This window comes from Leptinotarsa decemlineata, unplaced genomic scaffold, assembly GCF_025532065.1.
Source record: "Leptinotarsa decemlineata unplaced genomic scaffold, Ldec_3_MD MMD2_tig00026282_RagTag_RagTag, whole genome shotgun sequence".
In the NCBI taxonomy this organism is placed as follows: Eukaryota; Metazoa; Arthropoda; class Insecta; order Coleoptera; family Chrysomelidae; genus Leptinotarsa; species Leptinotarsa decemlineata.
Window position 1 is genome coordinate 21,245,875 of NW_027412668.1, and position 27,469 is coordinate 21,273,343.

Genomic DNA, 27,469 nt, shown 5'->3' on the forward strand with positions numbered 1-27,469 from the left:
AGATTAAAAATTTGTTTGAATCTTGAAAAGCAACTATTACTATATTTATTTGAACAGCTTCAAATTTACTAAACAAATCATGATAGAAATACTTTCAATCCATTTTTCAAGTAGATTGAAGCTGCCAGCATTAAAAAAGTTTATATAATCTAGCTATGTATGTGAATTTCTGATGTTCATTTGTTTGAATCAATTGTGAATCAACTCAGTTGTCTTGAGAAAACGTGAGTATAACACAAAAAAAGGTTTTTTTTAACATTCTTTCAGGTTTTAGTATCCAAGTAATATGCAATTTACTGAGTGGAAATATGGAACAAGAGGAACAGGTGCATCAGGTTTGCTCCAACCAGGTTATCAACAATACCCTGGAAATGTTCAATACCACAATAATGTTTATCAATCCAACAATCCCAATCAAGGAAAATATAAATTTGGGTGTCTAATAGATCAGGTGAATTTTTGATTTAATAGAGAAATACATTTATACTACCAGTAGAAATGATCTTAAATTTGAAATTGAATATTTTGAACCTTATGATAAATGAACAATTACCACATTTTTTTATTCTAAACGCCAACACCATGGCTTCGCCTATGGGCAGTTTTGTTGGTAGACCAAGGAACATTGGTAATACACAACATATTTTGGAAAAACAGCTGTCTATTTAATGAATTTTTGGTGAGGTTTTTTGCTACAATCTCTTTGAATTGTATGATTACACCCAAAGCTGCTGTGATTTTCATAAATTCTTTAATTTTGTGTTCAAATAATCTGGTTTTTTTTATAAGAAAATCAATTCGGATTTCCCTTGGTGGGTAGATTCTTAGTTTCAAATATCTTTTTCAAAATTATCACAATTGAGAATATCGTGACAATTTTATTCTAAAGTGCTCATAATTGAAGTATAGTAATGCAAAAATATTTGTGTTTTAGAAAGTTATTATGTATTATTCAACTGAAGCCTTTCAAAAACTCTCAGATTTCAAGAGACATTCAGATAACAGCGTGACAATGTTGACAATTCAATGTTCAATATGTATTATATAGCATCTCTGTGTTGACAGACTTTCAAATTCGTGGAACTGTAGAAATAATTAAGTCATATTCCATCCTTCAAATGACATAGAAAATGGGTTAAATTATTCATTGAAATTGAAAGGTAATAGAACAAACAAAATAAAAGTTAACAATTCTGCATAATGGTTTGATAGAAATGAGCTGAAAGTTGATGAAGAAAAAACTCTTTCATCGATTGTACTCGCTGTGCAAAGGAAATACCTATAAGTCATCTGTTGAGAATAGGTAGACTGTATTTCAGCTGTTTGCTTTGTGTGAGCTGAGATATTACAAATAGATCTATTGTTGTCTTACTACTATGCAACTGAAATATGTAATGATTTCCTGGAGATATTTTTGTTATGTAAAAAAAGAATTTGTATTATAGAAAAGAGCCTTAAAAATATTTTCAAAAAACACTTTATTGTGAGATTTCCACTACATAGTTTTACAAAAACTATTACTTACTATTTTTTTCTGATTGATTCGGCCGTTACTTGATGAAGATCCATAGTTATTTCATAAACTATACCTCACGATTAGATCTCCATACGCATTATTTAAAAAATAACACGACATGTTTCGATGGGCAGAGTGGCTTTTTTGTAGTACGTTTTCATTACGAACAAGCTACTGTGTTAGCGAAACGTCTGATATTTTTCAAATAATGTTTGTGGACATCAAATCGTAAGGTATAGTTTATGGAATTACTTACTAGGTATCTGTCTATCTCAAAATTATTGCCATCATTAGTTTCATCAAACAAATAGCAGTCAACAACGGTTACAAGGTATATATTATCTTGATGGTCCACTCACATGGATTTTATGAAAAGAGGGCTTCGTACACAGAAATCCTCCTCATATTTAGTAAGCTCCTAATGATAATAAAACAATTCCATGAGAATCAATGTTCAAATATGTTGTGAAAAAATGTTTGTTACACGATAGTTTTTCCTCAGTACATAAATACTAGAATTTTAACTTCTAATATTGTCTTTTTTATGATACAGATATGTATTTATTTTGTAAGTGTGTACTTTCATATTATGTATAAAGCTTCTCGCATGCCAAAAATGTATCCTGAAAAACATTTGGCAATGCTGTAAATAATTCTGTGAGAGTTGGCCCAAGTGAGGAAATTGGCAGGTTTACTGATTTCTTCTAGTGTTTAGAATACGGATGGAAGTGGTAGATTATGGTTAAGGTTTTCCTTAGCAAACACTGATATGTTCTCTCATTATTTATAAATCATGACATGAATGAGGAAGATTTTTAATAGTATTTGCCTATTGGATATTTATCATTGAAACTGCACATCGACTATACTGTAAATGAATCTAACCGACATCAAAGCTTTAGTTTTCTATTTCACATGTATTAAACCCATTTTTTACCATTCTTGAGGATGGTATACACTTGTGACGTTAGGTCTCTGCCACTTTTGAAAAGAACAACTGGGAGAGATACTTCAAGGAAAACAAATGAAATACCTTACCAATTTTCCACTATTTTGGAGGTGATGGAAGTTGTCTAGAAATTAGTGTTCTCTTGTTAGTGACAGTCTCAGTGACAATGCTGTTCAACTAATAATGTATATTTATAATAATCAGTATATTACTGACTACTGTGATTTTGCAATGATTGTGTAAACTATGTTTACCTTAATTACCGAAATGTAGAAATTGTCATTTTTTGTTCACTACTCTTCTACTTGTTCAACTATATTATAGGATCAGAAGAATCGTGGATATGAAGGATGTGATTCTGTAGTAATGCGGTCCATCACCAATTCAAATCAAATCAAACCATCACATGCAACTGCAACACGGCAAACTGAGGCAAATCGAGTAACCAAATTCATTCTACCCTTTGAAAAGGTACCTGTAGCTTCTCTAAATTTTGTTACTTCCATTTCAATATTATTGTTTTTATCAGGATCAAAATCCAAACGTTTATGTTGATACCAGTCCCATGTCCAATTGCAACAGTAATCAGATGGTCCCAATTTTTCAAAGTACAAACGGATATAATGGAATGGGTAAAATGAGCAGCAGAAAACACTATCTGCAGGCTATTTCGGACCCACCAGCTAATCAATATGTAGGTATACCTGTATACCTGTATTTAAAAATAAGGGCTCTGCTTGTGACATACATAACTATAGGGCTATATGCATACAAAGTCAAATCGCTAAACTATTCGAAGCATCCTATTGTGATAGATTGACCAAGTACTTGGAATATTTTGAGGTCATCCCAGCAAATCAGAATGGTTTCCGTAAGCACAAATCAACCAGCTCGGCAATTTCTGATTGCCTAGAGTTTATCTACAGTGCACTGAATGATAGAAATAATGTTCTAAGACTGTTCTATGACTTCAATCGGGCTTTCGATACCATTGATCATCATTTGTTAATCATGAAATTGGAAGGGTTAGGAGTTAGGGGTGTTCCGCTTCAATGGGTTACATCATACTCAACAAACAGAACTCGGACGACAGTGGTGAATGGTGTGAAGTAAGATTCAAGAGTAATAAATTCAGGGGTTTCCAGGGTTCAATCCTGGGACTATTGTTTGTAGCTTTACTGAGTGACATTGAAGACACTTGTAAATTCGCAAATCAAATGATATTATATGCCGATGACAATAATATTCTAATGTCACACAATAACATTGATCAATTAACAGATTTAAGTAACAAGGCATCATATGAAATAGAACGGTATAGCTTTGAGAATGGCCTCAGCCTGAATAGAAAAAAAACCAATTATGTCCGGTTCTCGCCAAAAAACATGAATCCAAATTATGACCTATACTTAACCTTATCTGGTAAATCTATACAATTCATGGAAACCATCAAGTTCTTAGGTGGTACTTTGGATAATAAGCTAACATGGGAAGCACACATAAATACTGTATGTTCGAAACTAAGCACTACATGCTATATAATAAAAAATCTGCGAGATACTGTATCAGCAGACATCTTGAGACTATTATATTTTGGGATGGTACAGTCTACTCTACAATATGGCGTGATCTTCTGGGGGTCGTTTTGTCACTTTGAAAGGGCATTTGTATCTCAAAAAAGGATAATAAGAACGATTTGTCATGCTCATCCAACCAAAACATGTAAACCTTTATTCAAGAATCTCCAAATACTAACCCTTCCATGTTTATATATTCTTGAACTGATTATGTACATGAAACGTAACCAAAAAGAACTAATGAGGAATGAAGACACTCATATGTATAATACTAGGAATAAAGAAAAACTTCGACAACCCTATTCAAGGTTATCAGTCTGTGAAAATTCACCAAAGCATATTGGTATCAAGTGTTTCAATAAAATAAGAGATTTGATAGATGTGAATCTGAATGACATTCTATTCAAAAATAAATTGAAAAACTTTCTTCTTGAAAAAGTATTTTATAATGTTGAAGAATTTTATAATTCGTGATATCTCATAATTATAAGACTGACTATTGTATGTACAATTTTTCTGGTTTGTTTGCGATTAACAATTTGTAGATTACCTTCTTTTCTTTCTTGACTAGTCTGATAAGTGTTATGTATGTATAATGCCTTGTATAACCTTTGACTGATGAATAAATTCTATTATTATAGATTATACAAGAATTGTTAGAAGTTATATTCTAATTTTAGGAATAATTACCAATGTGTAAGTGGTGTGTTACTGGCTGAACGGCTTGGGTCACACACTGTGTGTGTTTAGGTCCAATGTGCTTGTCTCGATGATTGCATTCATTTACTGTTGAAAATGACAGATAAAATGATCAACGAATTTGCATCGAGTTACAAAACATAAATAATTATTGGCAAAGTTTTTGGCTTTCTACTACTCCATCTTGATACAAAAAAAGGGGATGAGGGAATCTTCCAAAGAAAGGAAGGAAGTAATCAATTTGAAAATGAGTAACTCTACTACTCCATCTTGATACATCCTTCCTTTCTTTGGAAGATTCCCTCATCACTTTTTTTTGTATAGTTACTCATTTTCAAATTGATTACTTCCTTCCTTTCTTTGGAAGATTCCCTCATCCCTTTTTTTGTATCAAGAGGGGGTAGTAGAAAGCCAAAAACTTTCTTTCCCAAAAATTAATCACTCCTAAAATTATAACCCCTTCAATTCAAATAAATAATTACATATTGTGACAACTAGAAAGAGATAACAAATTCAGCAATAATTTTGAGATGATAAGACATTAGAAATCTCGTATAAATCTGGTTAGTAGTGCGTTTGCTGTAGCCAAACATTTAGGGTGTTTTGATTTAATAAATTTTCCATTGAAAAAATATTATGAACATTTGAAATTGTGAAAGTTCTGAGTTGAAAGAGGAAGCTCAGAAATAATATATCGGTGTTACACCCTGTTCCGTTGATATTGGCAGAAAGCCAATGTTACAAATGATATCGACAGCACTGTTGGTTAATACATGCACACTCTTTTACTTTAAGGTATTCTCGAAGACAAAGTACTCACATATACTCTGTCCATCTAAGCAACAGAGTGCTCAAAAACGTTATCATGCATAGTGCACGTGATTTCTCAGACAAGGCTGCTTGTACAGAGTCTTACTAAAGAATGACCGAATTTTTCTCAATAAGTTGCGGTTCGGTATAAGAAATTTTTTTAGGTGGAGTATAGGGACACAAATCAGCAGTTTCTTCAGCTACACCGGTACTTGACATTTTAAATATTTTGAACTTCAAATTACCGTAAATGTACACACCACAGGCGTTAAAACGTAACTGACCACTTCGAAACTCAGACGAATTCCGCCAGCCGTTTGCAGTTAAATCTGATTGGCCAGCGTAAGGAGGCTTGTTTATTTTACCCAATAGATGATGTGCGTGATGACGATGCTTTGATCACGCATCTATCTTTGTTTGGGTTACTTTGTTTGTTGGATGGATATAGTTTGGAGAACTTTCGTAAAAGTGAAAAAAGTAAAAGGGAATGTTTGGTGTATGAATCAACCATTTACACCAATAACATGGAAATCGAATGCCAAAAGTGATTTTGCTATCTATTTTTTTGTTTCATGATTTATTAGCTATATTTATTTGCTACAATTTCGATTCAGGAATGACCATTTCTATTCCAGTTGCTACATTTTATTCCATCTCAATCGACAGAATCTTAGGAATGGAAAAGTATGGGAATGCAACCTTTTGACGAAATGCTTTTCAATGTTGCCACTATTCTTGGCTCTTCTTTGGTATAAGAAATTGTGGTCTTTATACCGATTATAGTTGAGTGAAAAAAATAAAAATTGTAATAGAGAACTTTATATAGGTGTAGAAAGGCAAACTTCTAGTTCATCTTGATAAATTATGGATTTTTCATACAACTTCCAGGAAGTTGTCACAATGTGAAACAAAATTTTTTGTTTACATAACTCTGTTCTTTGTTGATAATGGCATTATTATATAATGCCACATCCACATATAATTAATATATTTTCCTAATTTCCTCGTCTGAGCTGAACGTTCGTCATTTAAATTTTTTTAAATTGATTCAACTCTATATTTTGAGCGAATTTTTTAAATCAAAACACTTCAAATTTACATCTACATTGTATTCACCACTTTTTCTTTAATAATGGTGTAACTAGTTTATCAATTTTTGAACCTCATTATTAAAGTAAAAACTCAGTGTTTGACTCAGCCATTACTGCGTAATTTCAATATATTCTTGATAAAGAGAATTGTTCTGTTTATCGGTAACTTGTCGTTTTTGATAATTTTTGCCTATAAAAAAGAACTAAGAATTATCGATAAGAATTATTATTGATTAATACTTACCTCAAAATTTCGGAAGGCCAAAATCTGTCTCCGTCTTTGGAATTCGAAAAATTATATACAGTGTGTCCCTGAATTGATTCTACAGGAGATCGTGCAAAGAAATTCACAGCCATATTATTCACAACAAAAAAAAATTGGAACCTCTGGAGTAAAATAAACCTATTGAAAACACTTTTCTTACACCAAACAAACTACTGTCTGTCGATTTGAAATTCCTGAAAGAACCAATAAAAATAAAAAATTAAAATGAATAGCTGAAAATAACAATTATATTAAGCAAAATGAGATCGCTACTTTCATCAGTTATAGGCCAACATATATATCGAGTGGTTTAAAACTGGCCATTGAAAAAGCCCACAAGAAGCCCCGAGCCTGGGTGAGATACGTTAGACGTATTGGTGAAGAGGACTGACACAAGACAGTATCTGAACCACTAATCCAACCACCATCAATCGAATGTGTCTTCGGGCTCTGTAATACGAAGAAAGGTCTCAAGAAGGAACTAGGCATCATCAAAAATAATCTTCAACGGAATGGTTACTCTAAAGTGATGGTGGAACAGACTTTGGCTAAAAGACAACAAGAGTCTCGCAAGGAAGAGAAGCCTTCACAACCAGTGCTTAGGTCCAAGTACAACATTAAAACCTGCTTCAGATCCGGAAACACTATCCGTAGCAACCTCACCTAACGCGAACTGCAGTTCCAAGAATTGCATTTACCGGATACCATGCGAGTGCGGAAAATCCTATATCGGTGAAACAAGGAGGCAATTGAACATTCGCATTGACGAGCACAAGAAACACACACAGCGAGGGGAAACCAGCAAATCAGGAATAGCAGACCATGTTTGGACTCATCAACACAACATCGAGTGGTACAACATCAGAACCTGCTGCAGATCAGGCCACCAAACGCGGACTGCGATTCCGAGAATTGCATTTACCGGTTACCCTGTAAAGGGTAGCAAATCCTAATTGGTGAAACTAAGAGGCCATTGACAGTTCGCATTGCCGAGCACAAAAAACACTGGTTTAGGAAAAAATTCAAAGAAGCCGCATATATGTTGTCCAACAATGTATTCGGCCAAGCTAGCGTAGAGATATGCAACATATGGAAACCCATAATCAAGCGGAAAATGGTCAACTCCCGCCAAACGGTCATCTACCACTAAACAGGTGAAGCGGAGAGAAGAAAGAGTGGATAGGTAAAAGCACTCGAACAACATATAGTCATTTCTCGGAGGAATAGTCCAGTCATCACTCGAAGACGATTGTGGATACTAACTTGAAATCTTTCATTTTGAATTAAATAATCAAAAAAAGATGTTTTAGTTAAAATTTTCTGCTTGTATCTTATTTTATTGTAATTTCATTTCAGGGCTTTTTTGCTTAATATAATTGTTATTTTCAGCTATTTATTTTAATTTTTCAATTGTATTGGTTTTTTCAGGGATTTTAAAGAATTTTATACCATACTAGTACTATGTTGTTCATACTAGTACTAAATTGTTCTACAGCGCCATCTAGTGGCGAGTTACAGGAAAACTGATAGCCTAAAAACCTTCTCTATGAAAAATTACTTATACATGTCAAGTTTCATCACGTTCGGTTGAGCGATGTAGAAGTTTATCACTTACCAACCAACCAATCAACCAACCAACCAATCAACCAACCAACCAACAAACATCCATTTTTATATATTAGATAAGACAATGGAAGTCCGAACTAATGAAATAAATCATGAAACATTGTCAACCACCTTTAAACATAGTTAGAACAGTTCCAGTCATCTCCTGAAACGTGAGTTGAGAGAAAATTTGTTTTCTGGTGTGGGGAAAGTGTTTTCAGTAACAAAAAAAATATATCTACAGCCACAAGGTGAACAGAATCGGATCTATCATTAACACTCCATCAAATTATGAAAGATATCCCATTGAAGGTATTCAAAAATAAAATCAAAGACTATTTGATACAAAAATCAGTTTACTCAATAGACATATTGTAGGGTGTTATCTGTTACTTGATTTGTGATTTTTTTTTATATATATTAGTCTTAATGTTTCAGTTGTATTTATAATTGTTAATTGTCTTACTTATGATGCACTGTTTGGAACCTTTGGTGTAGTAATGAATATTATGGAGTTTTTTCCCAACACCAAATCGTTATTTTTTTAACACCAAGTGATCACCAAGTGATCATCTTCAAAGAGGAAGAATAATCATATTACTGGAGTTTTTTCCCAACACCAAATCATTAGTTTTTTAACACCTCGACACGTGTTTCGATCACCAAGTGATCATCTTCAAAGAGGAAGATTAATCAGTTTTAATGTTACTGTAGTTTATGTGTAATTCATAAACAAATTTTGATATGAGTTGACATTAAGCATTATTTTACCCAAACTTTGACTTGTATAAACAACAATTGAATTGATTTATTGATTTCTACATCAGTTTTGAAATTTCATTTTTGAATTTACATTTGTTCAAATCATATTTTTTTTGAAAAACATTTAACAACAATATATTTAGAATTCAAGTTTGATGGTACCACCTTTACCTAATACAAGAAGAAACGTCTGTGAAAGGCACAAAACATCTGATGAATCAGCTACAGGTTTACAGGTGTGTACAAAATTTCCGTTGAATTGGATTTTACCTTGATTTTTCATGTGGGAAACTGGTTCATCATCTCAATGACGATTATATCATTACATTACCAATGAAGTTGTCAATAAAACTCTACAATTACAGGAAATTTCTAAAAACTACAGACAGACAGGAATGTCAGAGCACGCAGGGACACGCTTACAATTGAAGAAGTTACATTACATAATAAATATGTACCTCAGAAAATAACTAAATGAATGAAATCATGTGCGATGATTTATTACTTTTGATCTAATTGGACTATATCTATAAACTTACGTAACACAATGTTTTCTAACCTAAACAAAACTTCTGTGATGGAATAAAATCACTATCATCATAACAGAAATATGTTTTGAAAATCCTTGGACGGGTTGATTTTGATTATTTTATAATTTATTTCATTGAATTTTACAATGCATATATATTGGCGAATCTTAGGTATCTGTTAATCATATGGGGTAATTGTGGCATTACTAATTTCAAAAAAATTCAAACGCTACAAAATGAATCAATAAAAATTTTATTTCAAATTCCATTTCGAACCCACACAAATGATTTATTCTCACAGACTGATCTACACCCAATTAAATATCTACTTAAACTTGAGCAATGCAAGAACATATATAAAATAAAAAACAAAAGAATTAAAAGCAACAACGATCTACTAGTCAACAACCAGTTTTATGAGTATAACACAAGGGGTAGAAATGACTTACACCTGAGCATGGTAAGAACGAACAAAGGATTATACAATCTTTTTACACATGCTATAAAAGTCTTCAATGAATTACCTGTCCATATACGTGAGTTGCTGGGCTATAGTTCATTTATCAATAGTTTAAAAGAACATCTGAGCCTCGAGGCACATGTCTGATACTTTAATACTATGAGTATAGTAGTGGTTTACTAGTTTTTATGTTTCACTAGTCATGTTGAATGTTTGTGAATCCCGAGACCAGCATTTTTGCTGATTAGGGAGAATAACAACATATTTTATATTTATAATGTCTTAACTATGTTGAACTGTACGCTGTTGTTATAATTTTAATAAAAAAAAATACTGAAAATTGTGATTGTATAAATTCAGTTAAAAAACCGCCAGATAAATTTTATTTTTAACAACCTATTTTTTTCGCAAAAATGTATACTCTCCATAATTGATCTATGTAAATGTGTAATTAGCAAAAAAGAGACGTGTTTTTACTGTTCATGTGAGAGGTTTGAATTCTTTATGCTTTAGTTCAAAAGACGCGATTTGAAACCAATATTGAGACCAATCGAGAGGAAGAATGAATAACATCTGGTTACTTGTTCTAAATTGCACACTAATTAGCCTATTAAATTCAACCAATAAGAACTGCCCTTCAATGGAATAAAATCAGATACATTTCAATAATACAGTACAGTATCTACTGTGAGGACAACTATAGCACTTCATCGCCTTTGATAATGTCTATTGCAGTCTTAAACGAAACAACGTCAATAAAAAGAGAGCTTTGATAAAATTGCTTAATTTTGATACACTTATCATCAGGAAGTGTAAAATGTGCTCCTTCTACTTCTTGACAATAACCCAGCCTAATATAAAATTAATTCCTGATGTTTTCAACCATCTGTGGAGTAATCGCTCGCATTTCTGTCTTTCTCTATCTCTCAAGTCTCGCATGTTTGCAACTTTTGTATGATAGACTTTGTTTTTGAGATGATCTTGCCGGCCATTCCAACCCTGAAATTCGACCCATTCAGCTATTCCGTTATACTGTATTTAAGTATTCTCTTACAGGAACTCTAAATTGCGTTTTACTCCATACTGTTGAAACAAATGGTATATTCAATAAATATATTAGGCATGTCACAAAAAATGACACTTTTATCAACTACAATATGTGGAATGTATATGTGATTCGACACCTTTATTAGGTACTTCAAAACACCTTTACTGTTTTATTTGCTGTTTGATCTATACCAGAAATGATTCAAAAATGAATAAAGGTTCATTTACAATGAATTGTGTCCTGACAACTTTATCGACTTAGGAATTCAAATTATAGGGATGATATTTTCTCAAATTTTTTTGCTACAACCTGCAACAAAAAATAAACGAATGCGAAAGAAATATGTAGAAGTAAATGAACAATGTGAGATGGAATAATTATATTGGATAATTCATTGATTGCTGACCCTAAAAGTAATCGTAAAAGTCCAGAAAAAATGTTTATAATTTTCAACGTATTCCGAAATTTCTGTTTTGCTTGATCCATCGCGACTTGGTGAATTGTCCAGCTTCAATTGGCCCACTCTTACCTTCACCATTATTCAAAGATGTATGGAGGGAAGATACAATAGTGTCTGCAAAGCAGCTGTTGGAATAGTTTTTATTTCATTGTGCCCATTATTTTTGCACCCTGCTTATTTTCTTAATAGCGGTCATTTTCTTTATCTTTGGCCACCAGATCATAGATGCTTGAGCGGATTAATATTGCAGCTGCACTTGGAAACTGATGAACTGATGGACAATAATAGATTGACTCTATACTGAGCGCAAGGTACTCAGATATAACGGGCAACTAAAAAGCTGATGAATGTGCTTTAGGGCGCAGTGCTAAACAAGCTTTAGGGGTACTAAATCTTTGGTACGAAACGAGATTAGGAAGTTAATTTATAAGTAACATAACGGGTTTAAACGTAAATAGCCCATGAGGGTGTAGACTTGGAAGCAATGGACAGGTCAAACGGGTTCAAAGTAGCAGAAAAAAATCCATAAAATGTCAAGAGCCCAAACTCGCTTCAATATACATTTTTGTTCTTTGTCTGATAAAAGGAAGTGGTTAGGGTAAAAGGTGAACACTTTATTAATATAGACGTTTGCTCGCTTCGAAATCTCCCAATGAATGAGGCCAGTCAGCATGTATCCAGTTTTGATAGAAATAGACAATACAAAGTCAATTCGAACAGCTAAATAAAAGACTAATGTAGCGAGCCTGATAAATTTACTAGTTAATACCATATAAAACCTCCCACATAAAATAGTGATTAGACCTCGTAATTATACCACGCTGCGCATGATCTCGTTATTACACCACGCCGCCCATGACCTCGGAATAACAAAGAAACTGCCAACGTTCGGTAACTATTTAGTTTTTATGCCATTCGAATTGACTTCGTATATACTATAACTAGGGAGGCGTAACCAGCTTGTTGTAGCAGACCTTACCTAGTTATACCACCATTATACTTGTTCCCCACAAAAATAATTCTTGTAAATATTCAAATATTTCGGAATCATAATAGTTTATTTCATTTTGCCCCAGCTTTCAACACCCCCACGTTCAAGGCCTGTATCTTCAGTCCCTAGAGAAATGAAGACCGAAAGTATGCTATCACTGGTACCAGACGACACCCAGTATACTGGTGGAATTAGTAATTTGAATTGCAAGATTTTTGGGGTAAGATAAATTGGTTGAATAATCCATCATATACATATATTCCCCAAAAACCACTCTTCAGATTGTGATATGACAACAAAATAATTTTTTTATTTTAGAGCTCTGTTGGAGAAAAAATATTCGTATTCACAGGATCAGTTGAAAAAGTCATGAAATGGAATAAGATTTTTCGAAATCATTTTTGCTTCTTTGAAGTAATTGGTAAGCCTCTTCCTGATTGAGAATGACATTTGAAAAAAGTTTGTTTGCACAGAACATTTCATTCATTCCTAGTTAATCCTTAGCTCACACAAGTTTAGACATTTCAGTGTTGTCGTTCATAAGGAAATTACAGCTTTTTCTAAAACCCATTGTAGACATAAATACCAACAGATTTTTGTTTCAACTATGATTTTTCATGTAATTGATTTCATCATTCTCATTTGACATCGTATAAGAAAACATTTAACACTAGACGATTTTATGATGCACCTGATTTCATTAGGTATAAATTAGGAACATGAACACAATTGTAATAATATTGTCTACAATATAAGTTTTTGTTTGTTGATTTTTGTGAAAACCATATATTCTCTAACTTTTTTAAGAATGAGGTAGCTTTAATTATAACAAAACTCTCATAAAAAATAAGTCAATAGAATATAAATTCAGGCCGCTATTAGATGTTACCATTTATATATTCATTCAGACGATGTGGACTCGGGAGTCACCCGCGGGTCTCAACCGTACTATCTGAAAACGGCCGCATCATCTGAAAACGGCCTAAAATCTAAAAATATATACATATCAATAGAACTGATGGAAAAAAGTTTATGAGAAACTCTTCATTCAAACTTCGGATTTTACAAAGTTCCATAAAACTAGTCAATAGGAGAGATATCTGGTGATAGAGGCGACCACTGCATAAAACCTTGGGGCACCGGATTGATAATCTGCATCAGAAAAATAAGTTTACCAAATTTTATCAATATGTATAGGTTCTAAAGTTGATAAGAAGCGGGTTGACGAACTCATTTTCACATTATGTTTACTTGATTATTTCTTTTGATAGGTTTGAAACATTTACTTGCAATATCGTTAAGTATAAGTTTGATTGTACCTGATTTTTTTGTAGCTTCCATTGTATCAATTCAAGAGGGATCAGTGAAAACTCAAAAAGTAATGTTGCTTCGTGATAAAAAAGGTCCGGTGCTACAAGTGGTTTATTACCGATCTACTCATCTCGATTTAAGAGATTTTTACATTGGACAAATGATAAGGTACATATTTTTTTCTTTACAATATTTTCATTTTACTTTTATTAATTTCATTGGATTTATAAATTCTGAAGTAGTGATTCATCTACCACACCATTTCTCACAACTTCATTGTAACATTACATCAAAGTAACATTATATCAAAGTCAATCATGAATAATGATCGACGCTGATTATTTTGTTTGAAGGTGATTGACAATGTTTCGTGATGAATTTCACTAGTTCGGACTTCCATTGTCTACTATATAAAATGATTTGAAATCCCTGAAACAAGTCATCACCCGAAGACGATTGTAGATACCAACAAACGAAACGTCGTGAACTAACGTGACTTGGAATCTCTACACTTTTTTATTTTTTATTATTTTCTTTTTTTTTTCATTCCTTTAATTTTTATTTATTCAATTATTATATTTTTACTTGTAGGTTATTTCACTATCATTTCATTTCAGGTTTATTGTTGCTTAATATAATTGTTATTTTCAGCTATTCTTTTTTAATTATTCTTTTTTACTTGTTTCAGGGATTTCAAATCATATTATATAGTAGACAATGGAAGTTTGAACTAGTGAAATTCATCGCTGATTATTTTATTTAGACTTTTTACTGAAATTAACATTTTTATGAATTAGTTTGGATACATTATGCGGTTCAGTGTTATGAGTAAAATAGTGAAACAATAAAAATCAGTAAGTTTAATTGAAATGCCATTTACTTCAAGTTTCAAATGAAATAACTTAGAGGTATGCTTTTAGTTGAACTTTGAACTATATTTCATGGCATTTTTGTTAATATTAGAGAGAAGGCTTGATTCACATTCTTAAAAAAAATGTTCAACAAATTTGTTGCATAAATAAACAATGAATTATTTCAGTATATACTCCAATCTTTTTCAATACTTTCACCCATACAAAACTTCACTGCTTTCAGCTGGCATTAAACGGTCACCTTCAAGAGTATGTCTCAATATACTTTCTTCTTCCAGACGAAATTGGCGAATGAAAATCTAAAAAAAATATATATATATTTATTTTGATGGTCGATAACATCTCAAACATCTCATTTTAGAAAATAATTCTCATCAATGCTTTCGGTTAACAAATAAAGATCATTATCTGTTGATCTTGTACTGTTATTTCATCTTCAAGATATTACTTTATTTCGAAATCGTATTAATTTAGGAAAATTCTTCTTTGAATTTAGAACTGAAATGAACTGATGAAATTACTTATCACATACATCAGTTTAAATTTTTTGGTATATATATATATATATATATATATATATATACATTATTATATATTACAGATATATATATATATATATATATATATATATATATATATATATATATATATATATATATATATATATATATATCTGTAAAATATCATTTGTTTTGTGACATTCCTTGAAGGATGGGCAAATGCCTGTTACATGTTACCAACAGATGTTCTACGACTAAAATTATCTACAATAATTATCAGAACTGTGAAGTTTTTCTTCAGGATCGTCGACACAGTTACTCTCTATAGTAGAAGTAGATAACGATCCTAGGTGACAATAATTTTCTAAACTTATTTCTGAGATCAGCCAACATGAGTCTGCTTTAATAATTGAGTTCATCCACCTCCTCAACATACTGTATAACGTAACGTTTTGCTTCTTTTTAAACCCAGTATGTATAGGAGGCTTCATAAAAAGTTCTCTCTATGTGTAAGAATATATTAGTCTATGTCTGTAACTGGTAAAAACACAACAGCTTCTCCACAAGTTTTCGGTGAATGTACAAATATAAAACTGGTATTAGTGGCTTTCCTAATCAATTGATACTCTTTAGTTGAACCATTTACTGCTTTTTTACCACTCATTTTTTGGCTTATTGTCTATTTTCCGTTCAGTTTTTTTAGTAGTTTGCTTGCTTGGAGATAACTCCCTGGAGCCGCTGGCTGTGCTTTAATATATCTATCTAGAGATTTTACGAAGTATTCCCAGACTCTTAGTTTTGCTAGTTGAAAGCCTCGTTTATATTTGATAATCGTGGATGGAGACTACATAGACCCATAGACCGCATATTTGTGAAGAAGATGTCATTGCCTTCATTTTCTTTAATCCGAAAGGGCATGCTTTTCTACATTGTATGGTGACTTGGCTTGTTGTATTCAATTCAATTCATCAATTCAAGTATTGGTCAATTACATCACATTTAATTAATGATTGATTTTTCAACTGTACCCCCACATTTCTTAGTAGTGAAGTACTTAGTTTTACATTTTCAATATACCAGTATTGAAAAAAAATAAATGTGTTGGGGAAATAGGAAAACACTACAAACTTTAATCCAATAACAATTAATGTTTGCTTCAGTTACAACATTTTTTTCAGATGTATTGGGAGAATGAGTGGACAAAATGTGTTGAATGCCGAAAGTATAAGATGTGCTTCTCCAGAGGAGGTTGATAATTTACAAAGGCTTTGCCTGGTTTGTGATCAAGCAGTTTCACACTATCTTAACGTTTGAGTTTTTTAATTTCTTTTGGTTATTCTTTGTAAGAGTTAAAAATTTAAATCATGCTTTAGATTAAAGTCAGTTCCTACTTGAATGTTACAAAAAACCTACAATGAAACATTGTTTATCGTTGAAGCAAAAAATAAAGAAATCAAATAATTTTGCTATTTATTTCAACTACTTTCTAGGATGTTTTGTACAATTTACAATGCTGAATTGGCTCAGAAGTTTCTGAGTTCTAATGATATATTTGACAGCAGGATTGAGATGCATTACTCTCGGGTACTACTTGTGGAACATTTCTGAACATTTAGTTTATGCCGTGTTATTATTTTATCTCGAGATGTACAATTTGGAGGCTGATCAGTAACACAAAACTAGAATAACAAAAAACAAGTTTGTTTTTAATATTTATAATTTTTTTGGGATTGTTTCTTAATTTCCTTGTAACGTGTGGGTATTCCTTTCATGAGCAAAAGGCGGAAATTATTCTGAGATACACTTGACACTGAATTTTTATTGTTGAAAAGACGCAGTCATGGGTTAGCCATCTATGTCACATGCTAAGATGGGTAAGGGTCCCTTGACCGTTGCGATATTCTGCCCATGGATTCAACGATGATTTCACTTAATGAATTTTGGATTTCACCAGGCAGATTCCATATTTGACGTAGCTGATTATTTTATTTCGTGGATCGGATCGGCGGTTTATTCTGCCACTACCTTCATCAGGTAGGTGAGCAACATATGTGTGACTGGGGAAGTAGGTCTCCCGTGATGCATTTCAGAGGGCACCCTCTCACGGCTCTCACTGACTAATTGCACTCATCAGCCCGGAGATGCTGGTCTTAATCTTTACAGGCAACTTGTACCAACCAGACCGAAATGTGCAGCTCGGGAAATGTACCTGCGGACCATCTTCAGTAATATCCTCTATGACAGTACTAATGTATACTGAATAAATTTCACTTGATTGGTAGACCTCAGTATTCTTACCATATTAGCAGGCCACGTATATTTCACTTTACAATGCAGAGTTTTTTCGTCTTTGATTTGGACGAATCATTGTTTAAGCTTTATCTCAAGCTTAGCTCAGGAGGAGTTTGTTTCCTCTACTGATGAAGTTTCTGCTTTTGCTGCACCAATATTTGATGCACGGAAGATCCATTCGGTATTTTGCCCTGAGAAAGTTTTGCTCTTGATCTAATGTTATAGGAAGGTCAGTTGGTGTCATTTCGTCGACGAACATCTACTTTGTGGGCTCACAGTGTAATTCTTTGCTTACCTTGGGGTCCTCAAAAGGGAAAGGAGATTCATCATGGCAAAGCCCCGCTTTACCGTAAAAATTATTTCTATGGCGAGGAGTGACAACTGATGGGCTCACAGTCAAACGGATATACACATATTAGTTTGAAACCGTTATTGGGATGTCATTTCGTTAGGAAACTATACCACCACAGATGATCCTGCTATCCTGTTGCGGGAGCTAAGGATTAAGGATGTCTTACCTTTTAACATGCGATTCCTAGCAGGGGTTGGACGTTACACAATGAAAATTGTCCTCGAGGGGGTTCTATCCCCTCTGTTATGGAACCTTGTAATGGACGAGCCATTATGTCTCTTGGATCACAATGGGTATAAAGCACTGGGCTATGTAGACGACTTAGTCATCTTAGTCAGGGTAAATGTAGTGAACGGATGCATGCAGCAGGCCCTGAATATTATAACAAGATGGACCGAAGAAGAGAGGCTTAACATAAACCCATCCAAAATGACCATAGTAGCATTCACCAAGAGGACTAAAACGGAGGGTCTCGGACCTCTAAAACTTCAAGGTGAAGAAATACAAATGTCGGGGAAGGTTAAATATCCGGGAGTAATCCTAGATTGCAAACTGACCTGGAACCAACACTTGGACAGGATAAAGAGGAAAGCGGAGGTAGCACTGATGCTCGCCAGATGCATCCATGGAAAAACACGGGGTCTAAAACCAGACATGCTATATTGGCTATACACGATTGTGGTTAAACCCATGATAACTGGTCTGGTGGCTAAAGGTGATGCAGGCGACCGCCATCAACAAACTAGGCAAGGTGCAAAGACATGCATGTTTGGGAATGAAGGAAGAAATGAGAACTACCCCAACAGCTGCATTGGAGACACTCCTGAATCTACTTCCTTTACACCTTGTGATAATGGGGGAGGCCAAAATGGGCCAATTCAGACTGGAAAACTCACCGAACTGTAAAGGATCGGACCGAACAGAAATTTCGGAACAAGTGGATGAGCACATATTGAATATGTGCACGGACCACATGACCATTAGTCATTTCGGAAATATGTTTGGAAAAAACACCTGGTATACAGATGGATCGAAGACCAAACATGGAACGGGAGCTGGAATATACCGAGCGGATATAAATTTAAACTACAGCTATCCACTAGGACTATGCACATCCGTCTTTCAGGCGGAAGTGTATGTTATCTTGCAGTGTACAAGGCTTATTGAATTGATATCTCGAAGAAATGAGCGGATCAATATTTTTACAGACAGCAAGAGCGCACTAGGGGCTCTGACAAACTCGAAGGTGACATCAAAACTGGTCTGAAAATGTCATGAAGAACTGAATGAACTTGCAAACAGAAAGAAATTAACTTTGTACTGGGTACCAGGTCATTCAGGAATCACAGGTAATGATAAAGCTGATGAATGCGCTAGACGCGGATCATCAACTTCATATATAGGTCCTGAACCAGGGTACCATAATCATTGGTAAGAAACCAGATTAGGACATGGACCCAGGGCCGTCGCCATGGGGGCATGCGGGGAGAAACTCCCCCCTGCTTTTTCGACTTGGGAAAAAGTTGGGAAAAGTTGGTAAATTTTGGGCCATGGAGATAGAAAAAAATAATAGTGAAAAAAATATTAAGAATCATAAAAATAAAAATGAGAGAAAACAAAAGGAGAGGTAATAAGAAAAGGGAAAGAACCAGGAGAAGGTTGGGAATTCCCAACATGCATAACTTGAAGAGAATTTTGAGTTGTTTGAAATCTTAAAAAAATTTTAATTTCTCCCAAGTCAGAAAACAGTCCTGAACAGTCCACAAATTATGAAGTGACAATTTTACAAAATTTCCAACTTTACGCTGTTGGAAAAGTTGGGAAATTTCGGGCCGTGAAGATAGAAAAAATAATAGTAGAAAACAATAAGAACAATATTATTTAAGTGTTGTTTCCTTTCATTTGTATTGAATATTCCTGTACATGGCTGAAGACCAAGGACCTTGGTACAAAGTAAAATAATTCCCATAATTATTTTTATAATTAACAAAATTTATTTTTGTTTGTGCATACCGTAACGGGCATAAGCATTCAGCCAATCTTTGGATAGCTAAGTAAAAAATTAATATATTATAGTAGTAACTAATCCTTCGGCTTTCATTTTTTCGAAAGTTGGGTTATTTTGCTGCAGTGTTTTCTGGAGACTTGGACTAAATGGACAAGTCAGACAGCTCCCAAGATACCAAAGTTTCTTTTCGGAAATTATATGTTTCCGTTCAATTTTAATGGCGAAGATTTTCATATAGTTCTCTGTTCGTGACATTGGTGTATCTTTGGTGATATTTTTGATTATAATCGTACATACCTATGTAATTTAGTCTCAACCAGTTTGGTGCGAAAAAACTTGTAGCCGCACACCTGTTATCGATTTCACCGAATTGTTTGAGATTTTTGGCCTCGGTTAGAATCGCCTCTGGTATTTACTGCATGCTTACAAGATTAATATGCACGTCACGATCATACTATTATTTTGACATTGAACGGATACATGAATAATTTGTTCTTTATAAACCGATCATTGGATGTTCATAACGGTTTCGCAGAATTATATCAAGAGAGATTCCTAAATTTACGTATTTCAGAAACTTGGTACCTACATTTTCATTTTAATGTATGCAGGGTGTTTATTAAACATGCGGTAAATATTCAAGATACTTTTCCTTGGACTATTCTAAGGATATTTTGTCCTTTGGTGATTTTTTATAGGGCCCTTTGTTTCGAAGATATGGAGCGAAAAAGAATTTCGACAATAACAATTTCTTGCCAAAAATTACATGTAATGCGCGTGGGGATAAACGCGCAGAACACCAGAAAGTTTCGGTGTTTGGAACAGGGTTTGTTTTGGGCCCGTATATATTGTATTACTTACATTTTATAAATATTTATTATAAATGCAGCAGTTCAGAACTACAATGATTTTTATTATATTTAGCTTTTTTATATCCGGTAAGTATCGTGTAAATCTATAAATAAGAGCCAGGAAATTAATATTGAGGAAATCATTTTATGCCAAAAGTTCAGAATTCTACTAATCAATATTGAATAATGTTGCCATTTCCCACTCTAATGAACTACCACTGAGCGACGGAACTTCTGTATCATGGGCCGTCATGAATTAGGGAATTCAGGAGGACCTCGAAATTGTAGACAAATTAATTGCAGAGCTATACATGCGTCAAAATTGGAAGCGATAGTAACAAGTGGAATAGTGAATTAGGTTAGGAAATATTGCTCAACCTTTCGAAGAGTTACCACATCCATATCCATGTTTTCTAACTACGGTACAGGACAACCCAAATTATGTCCAGAAGAATATGACACATCTAGCAAGGACCTGTACAAACTAGTACAGGAAACAAACTTGCTGTTATAAAGAAAATGCGAGAAAAACGCAATAAATCCATGAGGCTGCAGTGCACAGATAATAACTACGTTTAGTATTCAAGGAACACTTCATTGCGAGATTGTCACTAGTGAAAATCTCACAATTTATTTGTTTATTGATTCAAAGGCAAATCCAATTTACAAAAACATTTAACAAAGTGTGAGGAACTACAAAGTATTTTTGAATGCTCATGTCTGATGTCTACATTGCAATTTACAATTTAACTAAACATTTAGCGAAGTATGAAATACAAAATATTAATAAATCCTTATGTCTAGTGACTACATTACTAAAAGATGAAACAATTCTGGTACTTACAAGAAAAGGTAAAGAAAAACTTCGAAAACGCTATAACCTTTTCAATTGATTTTTAAAGACCTGAAGTGATACATTGAACAGGTCTAAGGTATTATGATATTAATTTTCCAGCTTCAGAATACGAGGAATCAGACTGTTCAAAGCATAATTGGTATGGAACAAATTTATATGAAAAATGTTAGGATTTCTTGTATCTTTATGTTTGATATGGTGGTAAAAAACTACTGTACGAAACTTCAGAGGACGAATTGAAAGGGGAACATTTTTAGGGGAGGTTAATTTTTTGAGAAAGAAAGTTTTTGGCTTTCTACTTCTCCATCAATATGAGTCGATATTGAGTAAAAATCCAATAAGCACAGAATTTCTGCTCGCGACTCATTTATGATATACGCAGACGTCAAAAAATCACAGTTGTAGGGGAACCTTGCTTCCGCAAGTGCGGAACTTCCGCATGAAACAAATCTCCGTATTCGCGCCGGAGTTTCAACATGGTTTTCTTATGAAAGCCATTCCGCACTTCAAAGTTGAAAAACGTTTGTTGAGTCTAATAAGTCATTAACGTATTTATGAATGATATACATTATTTATATATATATATTTTTCAATCAATATCTTTATTTAAATCGCAAACGCCTCGAAAAGTTAAATACATATTTCCAGAAGAGAACATTATATGAAGATCTTGATCTGCCAACGTCCTCTCTCTCTCTGTAGGGTGTCTCCAGAGGTTCCAATAAATTCAACATATTGCCAGAATATTTAGTGACAAGACTATCGTCAAACTTAAATCAGTCCGTTTCCTCTTTGACCAAAGCAATGCCACAACCACAATGAACAATGACTGCATGAAGATTATAATAGTGGTCTGTTAAATTTAACTGTTCATATATTCCGAACCTTCGTAAGAGTTTGGTGCTTCCGTCGGAGGTTGAGTCATGTTTGAAGATCATTAGATTGACTGGTGCCTCAGCTAAACTTGTTTTTTTATAATAGTCAGTTAGTTTGGCGCATTTTTGGCAATACAGTTGATCATCACCCGTTAAGAGTTCCATTTTCAGATGATTTAATAATAAGCTTTGCACTGACTGGTTATCAGATCTACATACACAACAGCGGTCAGTAGTATCGAATCTGCTATTTTTTGCCCACGAAGAATATTCAAGTAGAACCCCAAAAATTCGAAACAATCCTCTTGTTATCCTATCGCGTATCTAGTGGACTCTAGGAAATCGATTGGTGGGAAAGATGATACAATCTTATGAAACTGCAACTACATGAACAAGTGTTTGAGTTTAGTGAATGAGTAGGAAACATTCCCGTTCTCGTTTATATTTAAAACCTCGTTCTTGAAAGTATTCGTCATGAACAACACTTGTAAAATGCTATTCATGTAGCAAGTATTTCCTAAATTATCTAATCCAATTTTCTTCGCAAGTCTAATCCAATTTTATTTATTGGCAAACTTCATAAATACGACGATTCATTGTCAAATTATACGGTTAATATTTCAAACTTTCCAATGCAATAATTATCAAATTGGATGTAATAATTTGCCGAATATTCAGAAAATGAAGTCCTACGGAACGATACCATAATGGGACTCTGCCATGATGGTTTGCAGAAAGTTATAGTGAACCAAACCATACAGAAACCATGGTCTTTTTGGTGAGTTTTTGCCTTTGGGAAGTACCTGGGTAGCTCATCGGTGTCCATCGGAACGTGGAAAGCCTTTACACCAACGTTCCGATTGAAGAAGCTCTTCAAATCAAACCGAGAAAGCTATCCGAAAACGGGGACCTGGAAGATAGAACGAACTTACCTATAGAAGTAATTATGGAATTACTAAGATGCTGTGTACGAAACTGTTATTTTCAATTGAAGGACGAATTTTTTACACAAGATGAGGGACTGCCAATGGGATCGCCACTTTCACTAGTCATAGCCAACATATATATGGAGTGGTTGGAAACCCTGGTCATCAAAGAAGCCCACAAGAAACCCCGAATCTGGTTTAGATACGTTGACGACCACGGGCGTCACCAGCTTCTGACTAAGGGGGGAGAGGGGCAATGGGGCAATATTATGGAAGATAAAAAATATGAACGCCTGGTACAGTCGAAAGCATGAAGCGTTACATTTTGGAAGTCTTTGCCTCGATGACGATTGTAATAAGAACGGTTCTGATATCAAAGTATAAAGCTTCACAAGCTGTCGACAGCAAAATAACTAAATCAAACTCAAAATATGTTAAAAATCTGTTTTTCCGTTAACCAGCTGTGGCACCCCTACGAACGACAACCCTCAGAAGTCGAAACTTGTGCGAGCTAAGGATTAACGAGGTATTACCTTTTAACGTGTGATTCCTAACACGGGTTGGACGACAGCAAGGGAAAATCGATCGTTCAGACTAGGGCTTGAACCACCGACCAACACGGCGTCAATTCGAGTGAGTGAACAAAGCACCCACGCCGAACCGCTTGGCTACCGACCGGCTAATTGGCTAATTATTACACAGTAATAATTATTTATTTTAATAAAAATAATATTTAATTAAAACATAATCTGCAGGAAATTTTTGCAAAACTTTCAACTACTTTATCATTCAAATTATTTAGTTTTCATTTATTATAGCTCTGTGTACACTCATCATGGCCAGACCATTAAGACGATCTTCTGCCATGGTGCTTCTTAGCCATGTTTTCAGTCTTCTGAGACTGCTAAAGGATCGCTCTACTGTACAGATCGTGCATGGTAATGCAATCAAAATTTTTAATGCTTTTTCCGTTTCAAGAAAGAAGGAATTTGTTTGTTTTAGGACATCAACAACTGCAAGATTGCTACCAATTGCTACCAAAGCTCGATTTCATTCTTTATATTCGGTAAATCATAAAACTAGGCAACAGATTCACAAATTTGTTTCAGATTTTCATTTGTCATCTTTTGCATCTACGCCGGGTGTAACTTATATAAAGCGAATGATAGCGTGTTTTCTTCAGAAAAACGTACTTCAAGGGAGGTGAATCCAAGTATATGGTATTACTAAAGACCTCTTTCTATGACGTTGTTTCCCCATAATGCGCGGCACTTTTTCGAGTTGCACTATTTCTTTCCTGAGATAATGATTGTAAAGCTTTCAGAATTATTGGAAGATTTTCTATGGTTTCTCACTCCATCTTGTGTTGCAAAGTCTGAAAATATTAGGTATCAACTTCCTCCTCAAAACTGATTCCCGAAAAAGTTTATAGTATCTTTGGTGGTTCCCATGACATTTTTAATTTCAGGAAGTGAATTTAGATCATTGTTCGTAACAATAACTTCTACTTCAGGTATGCCGCATACAAATTATACAAAACTAACGTGAATGCTGGTGAACGGCTGTCGTAGAAAAAATGCAATGCACACACACACCATACCTACCTCCTACCTACATATTTTTACAATGTTTAATGGCAAATTTGATATAGTCGTGATGATAATGGCGGCGATTTGAAAAACAGATGTCAAAATCTTAATGTTATTTATGGGTAAGGAAGTAAATTGCTCACACTTTGGTCGCTTTACGGCTGACTACACTTGATCTCTAGGGGGGGGAAGGGCAACTGCCCCCCGAGTTGCCATTCTTAGACGTATTGATGAAGAGGACCTACAGTAAGTGTAGAAACATCTGTATATCGAACATTCACTCGCACGGGACAGTATCTGAATCACGAATCCAACCACCATCAATCGACTAAAAGTTGAATCATCAAGTCTATTAGACCGTGCTTTCGGGCTCTGTAATACAAAGGAAGGTCTCGAGAAGGAACTAGGCATAATCCAAAATGATCTTCAATGGAATAGTCACTCCAAAGTGATGGTGGAATAGACTTTGGCTAAAAGACAGTAAGAGCCTCGCAAGGAAGAGAAGCCTTCACAACCAGTGTTTGGGAACAAGTACAACATTAGAACCTGCTTCAGATCCGGTGAAACAAGGAGGCAATTGAACGTTCGCATTGCCGAGCATAAGAAACACACACAGCGAGGGGAAACCAGCAAATCCGGAATAGCAGAGCATGTTTGGACCCAAGCTCAGATCATACACAGGGAGGAACACTGGTTTAGGAGGAAATTCAAAGAAACCGCATATATGTTGTCCAATAATGAATTCAGCCAAGCTAGCGTAGAGATACGCAACATATGGAAACCCATAATCAAGCGAAAAATTGCCAACTCCCGCCAAACAGCATATCCCTCTAAATCGGTGAAGCGGAAAGACGAAAGAGGAGAGAGAATGACCCATAAATAGTCATGTCTCGGAGGAATTCGTCTAGTCATCACTCGAAAACGATTGTGGATACGAACAATCGAAACTCAGTGAAGTAACTTGGTTTGATATCTCTTGATTTTTTAATGTTTTGTTCAATTGTTCTTTTTTTTCACTTGTATTTTATTTCAGGGTTTCTGCTTAATATAATTGTTACTTTCAGCTATTATTTTTAATTTGTATTGGTTCTTTTGGGAATTTCAAATAATTTTATATATTATTAGACAATGGAAGTCCGAACTATGATTAATAAAAAAAAATCTGTTTTTACGTTAACCAGCTGTCGCACCCCTACGAAGTGAAGATCGATCGTTCAGATTAGGGCAGTCACGGTAGTCAATTCTAGTGAGTGAACAAAGCACCCACGTCGAACCGCTTGGTTGCAGAACATTCTTTGAAAGTATCATTGTCAAATGTCTGATTTCGAGCTGTTCCGGCAGCGCTTTGGTTCAATTTGAATTCATAGGGAACGACTGGCCGAAAATCGTTCAGAGAGATCATAGAAATGAGCTGAAAAGAGACAAAAACTTAAATTTTAGAAAAAAATCAACGGGATCAATGTATAAAGCACGCCATTCTCTATCGATCACTATATACAACTACACAGTGAAATACATATTTATTGAGATATAGAGCTACAAAAACACATGACATTAAAACGGGCTTTCGAAACAACCCAATAGTTACCACATAATTGCACTTTGTCACTTCAAAGGCATATTTATAGTCAATTTTGCGGTTATAGCTAATCCTCATTGGATTGTAGAAAAAAAAACAAAATATTCTGGAAAAGTTGATTTTTCGGTAGATATTGATTCATCAACGTGTCTTCAGACAAGTGTCATCCAGCAGATACTGCTGCGTTGCACACTTTGACGTCGCTGGCAAGCATTATGTACATTTTACTATGTTAATATTCACATCCATTTTTGTTTTTTATACTATCTAGATTTTAACGGTAGTATGTATCAATTCTCAATGCTCCGTAGCAAATTCCACCAATCAGATGATTTTATAATATTCAACATTAACTTCGAAAATACAAGTTCCTACGTTTCATTGATGAATTTAACATCCCGTAACTTTAGTAAGAGAGTTTAGTTTACAGATGGGTTTTTTACGCAATAAGATGTTATTTTAAAATAGAAAATTCATGGGTTTCAGGATTTTTTAGAAATACGTGGTATGCTCAAAAAATGAAGGAAATTTCCACTTCGAATGTATAAATAGGTATATTCATTTATTCGTCTACCTCATTAGATATTATGCACTTACGCCAGCGCTTCTTCCAATCCTCGAAACACTCCTTAAACTCGATCTTTAGGATGGCCTTTGGCTCTTTCTATACTTGTAAACGATACTTGTAAAACGAA

At 34.3% G+C, this 27,469-nt stretch overlaps 1 protein-coding gene and 1 long non-coding RNA gene across 5 annotated transcripts in view; one reads left to right on the forward strand and one right to left on the reverse strand.

Moving 5' to 3' along the window:
* Positions 1-87: 87 nt before the first annotated feature.
* LOC111505182 (uncharacterized) lies at positions 88-16,871 on the forward strand. 4 transcript variants are annotated; one of them, XM_023159951.2, is made up of 9 exons: positions 88-224; positions 275-451; positions 2,790-2,936; positions 2,995-3,159; positions 9,418-9,510; positions 12,849-12,983; positions 13,082-13,184; positions 14,098-14,242; positions 16,625-16,871. In XM_023159951.2, the coding sequence occupies exons 2-9, from the start codon at positions 287-289 to the stop codon at positions 16,758-16,760; spliced, it is 1,089 nt and encodes a 362-aa protein (XP_023015719.2). In that variant the 5' UTR covers positions 88-224; positions 275-286; the 3' UTR covers positions 16,761-16,871. The 4 variants fall into 4 exon arrangements, with proteins under 4 accessions (XP_023015719.2, XP_023015718.2, XP_074036138.1 ...); XM_023159950.2 differs by having other exon boundaries at positions 113-224; positions 268-451; XM_074180038.1 differs by lacking the exons at positions 88-224; positions 275-451 and adding an exon at positions 881-1,160.
* LOC141484734 (uncharacterized) overlaps positions 14,934-27,469 on the reverse strand; it is a 41,071-nt gene continuing 28,535 nt past the window's right edge. The window contains exon 2 of the long non-coding RNA XR_012466765.1: positions 14,934-15,245. This is a non-coding gene — a long non-coding RNA (uncharacterized lncRNA). The remainder of the gene's footprint in view (positions 15,246-27,469) is intronic.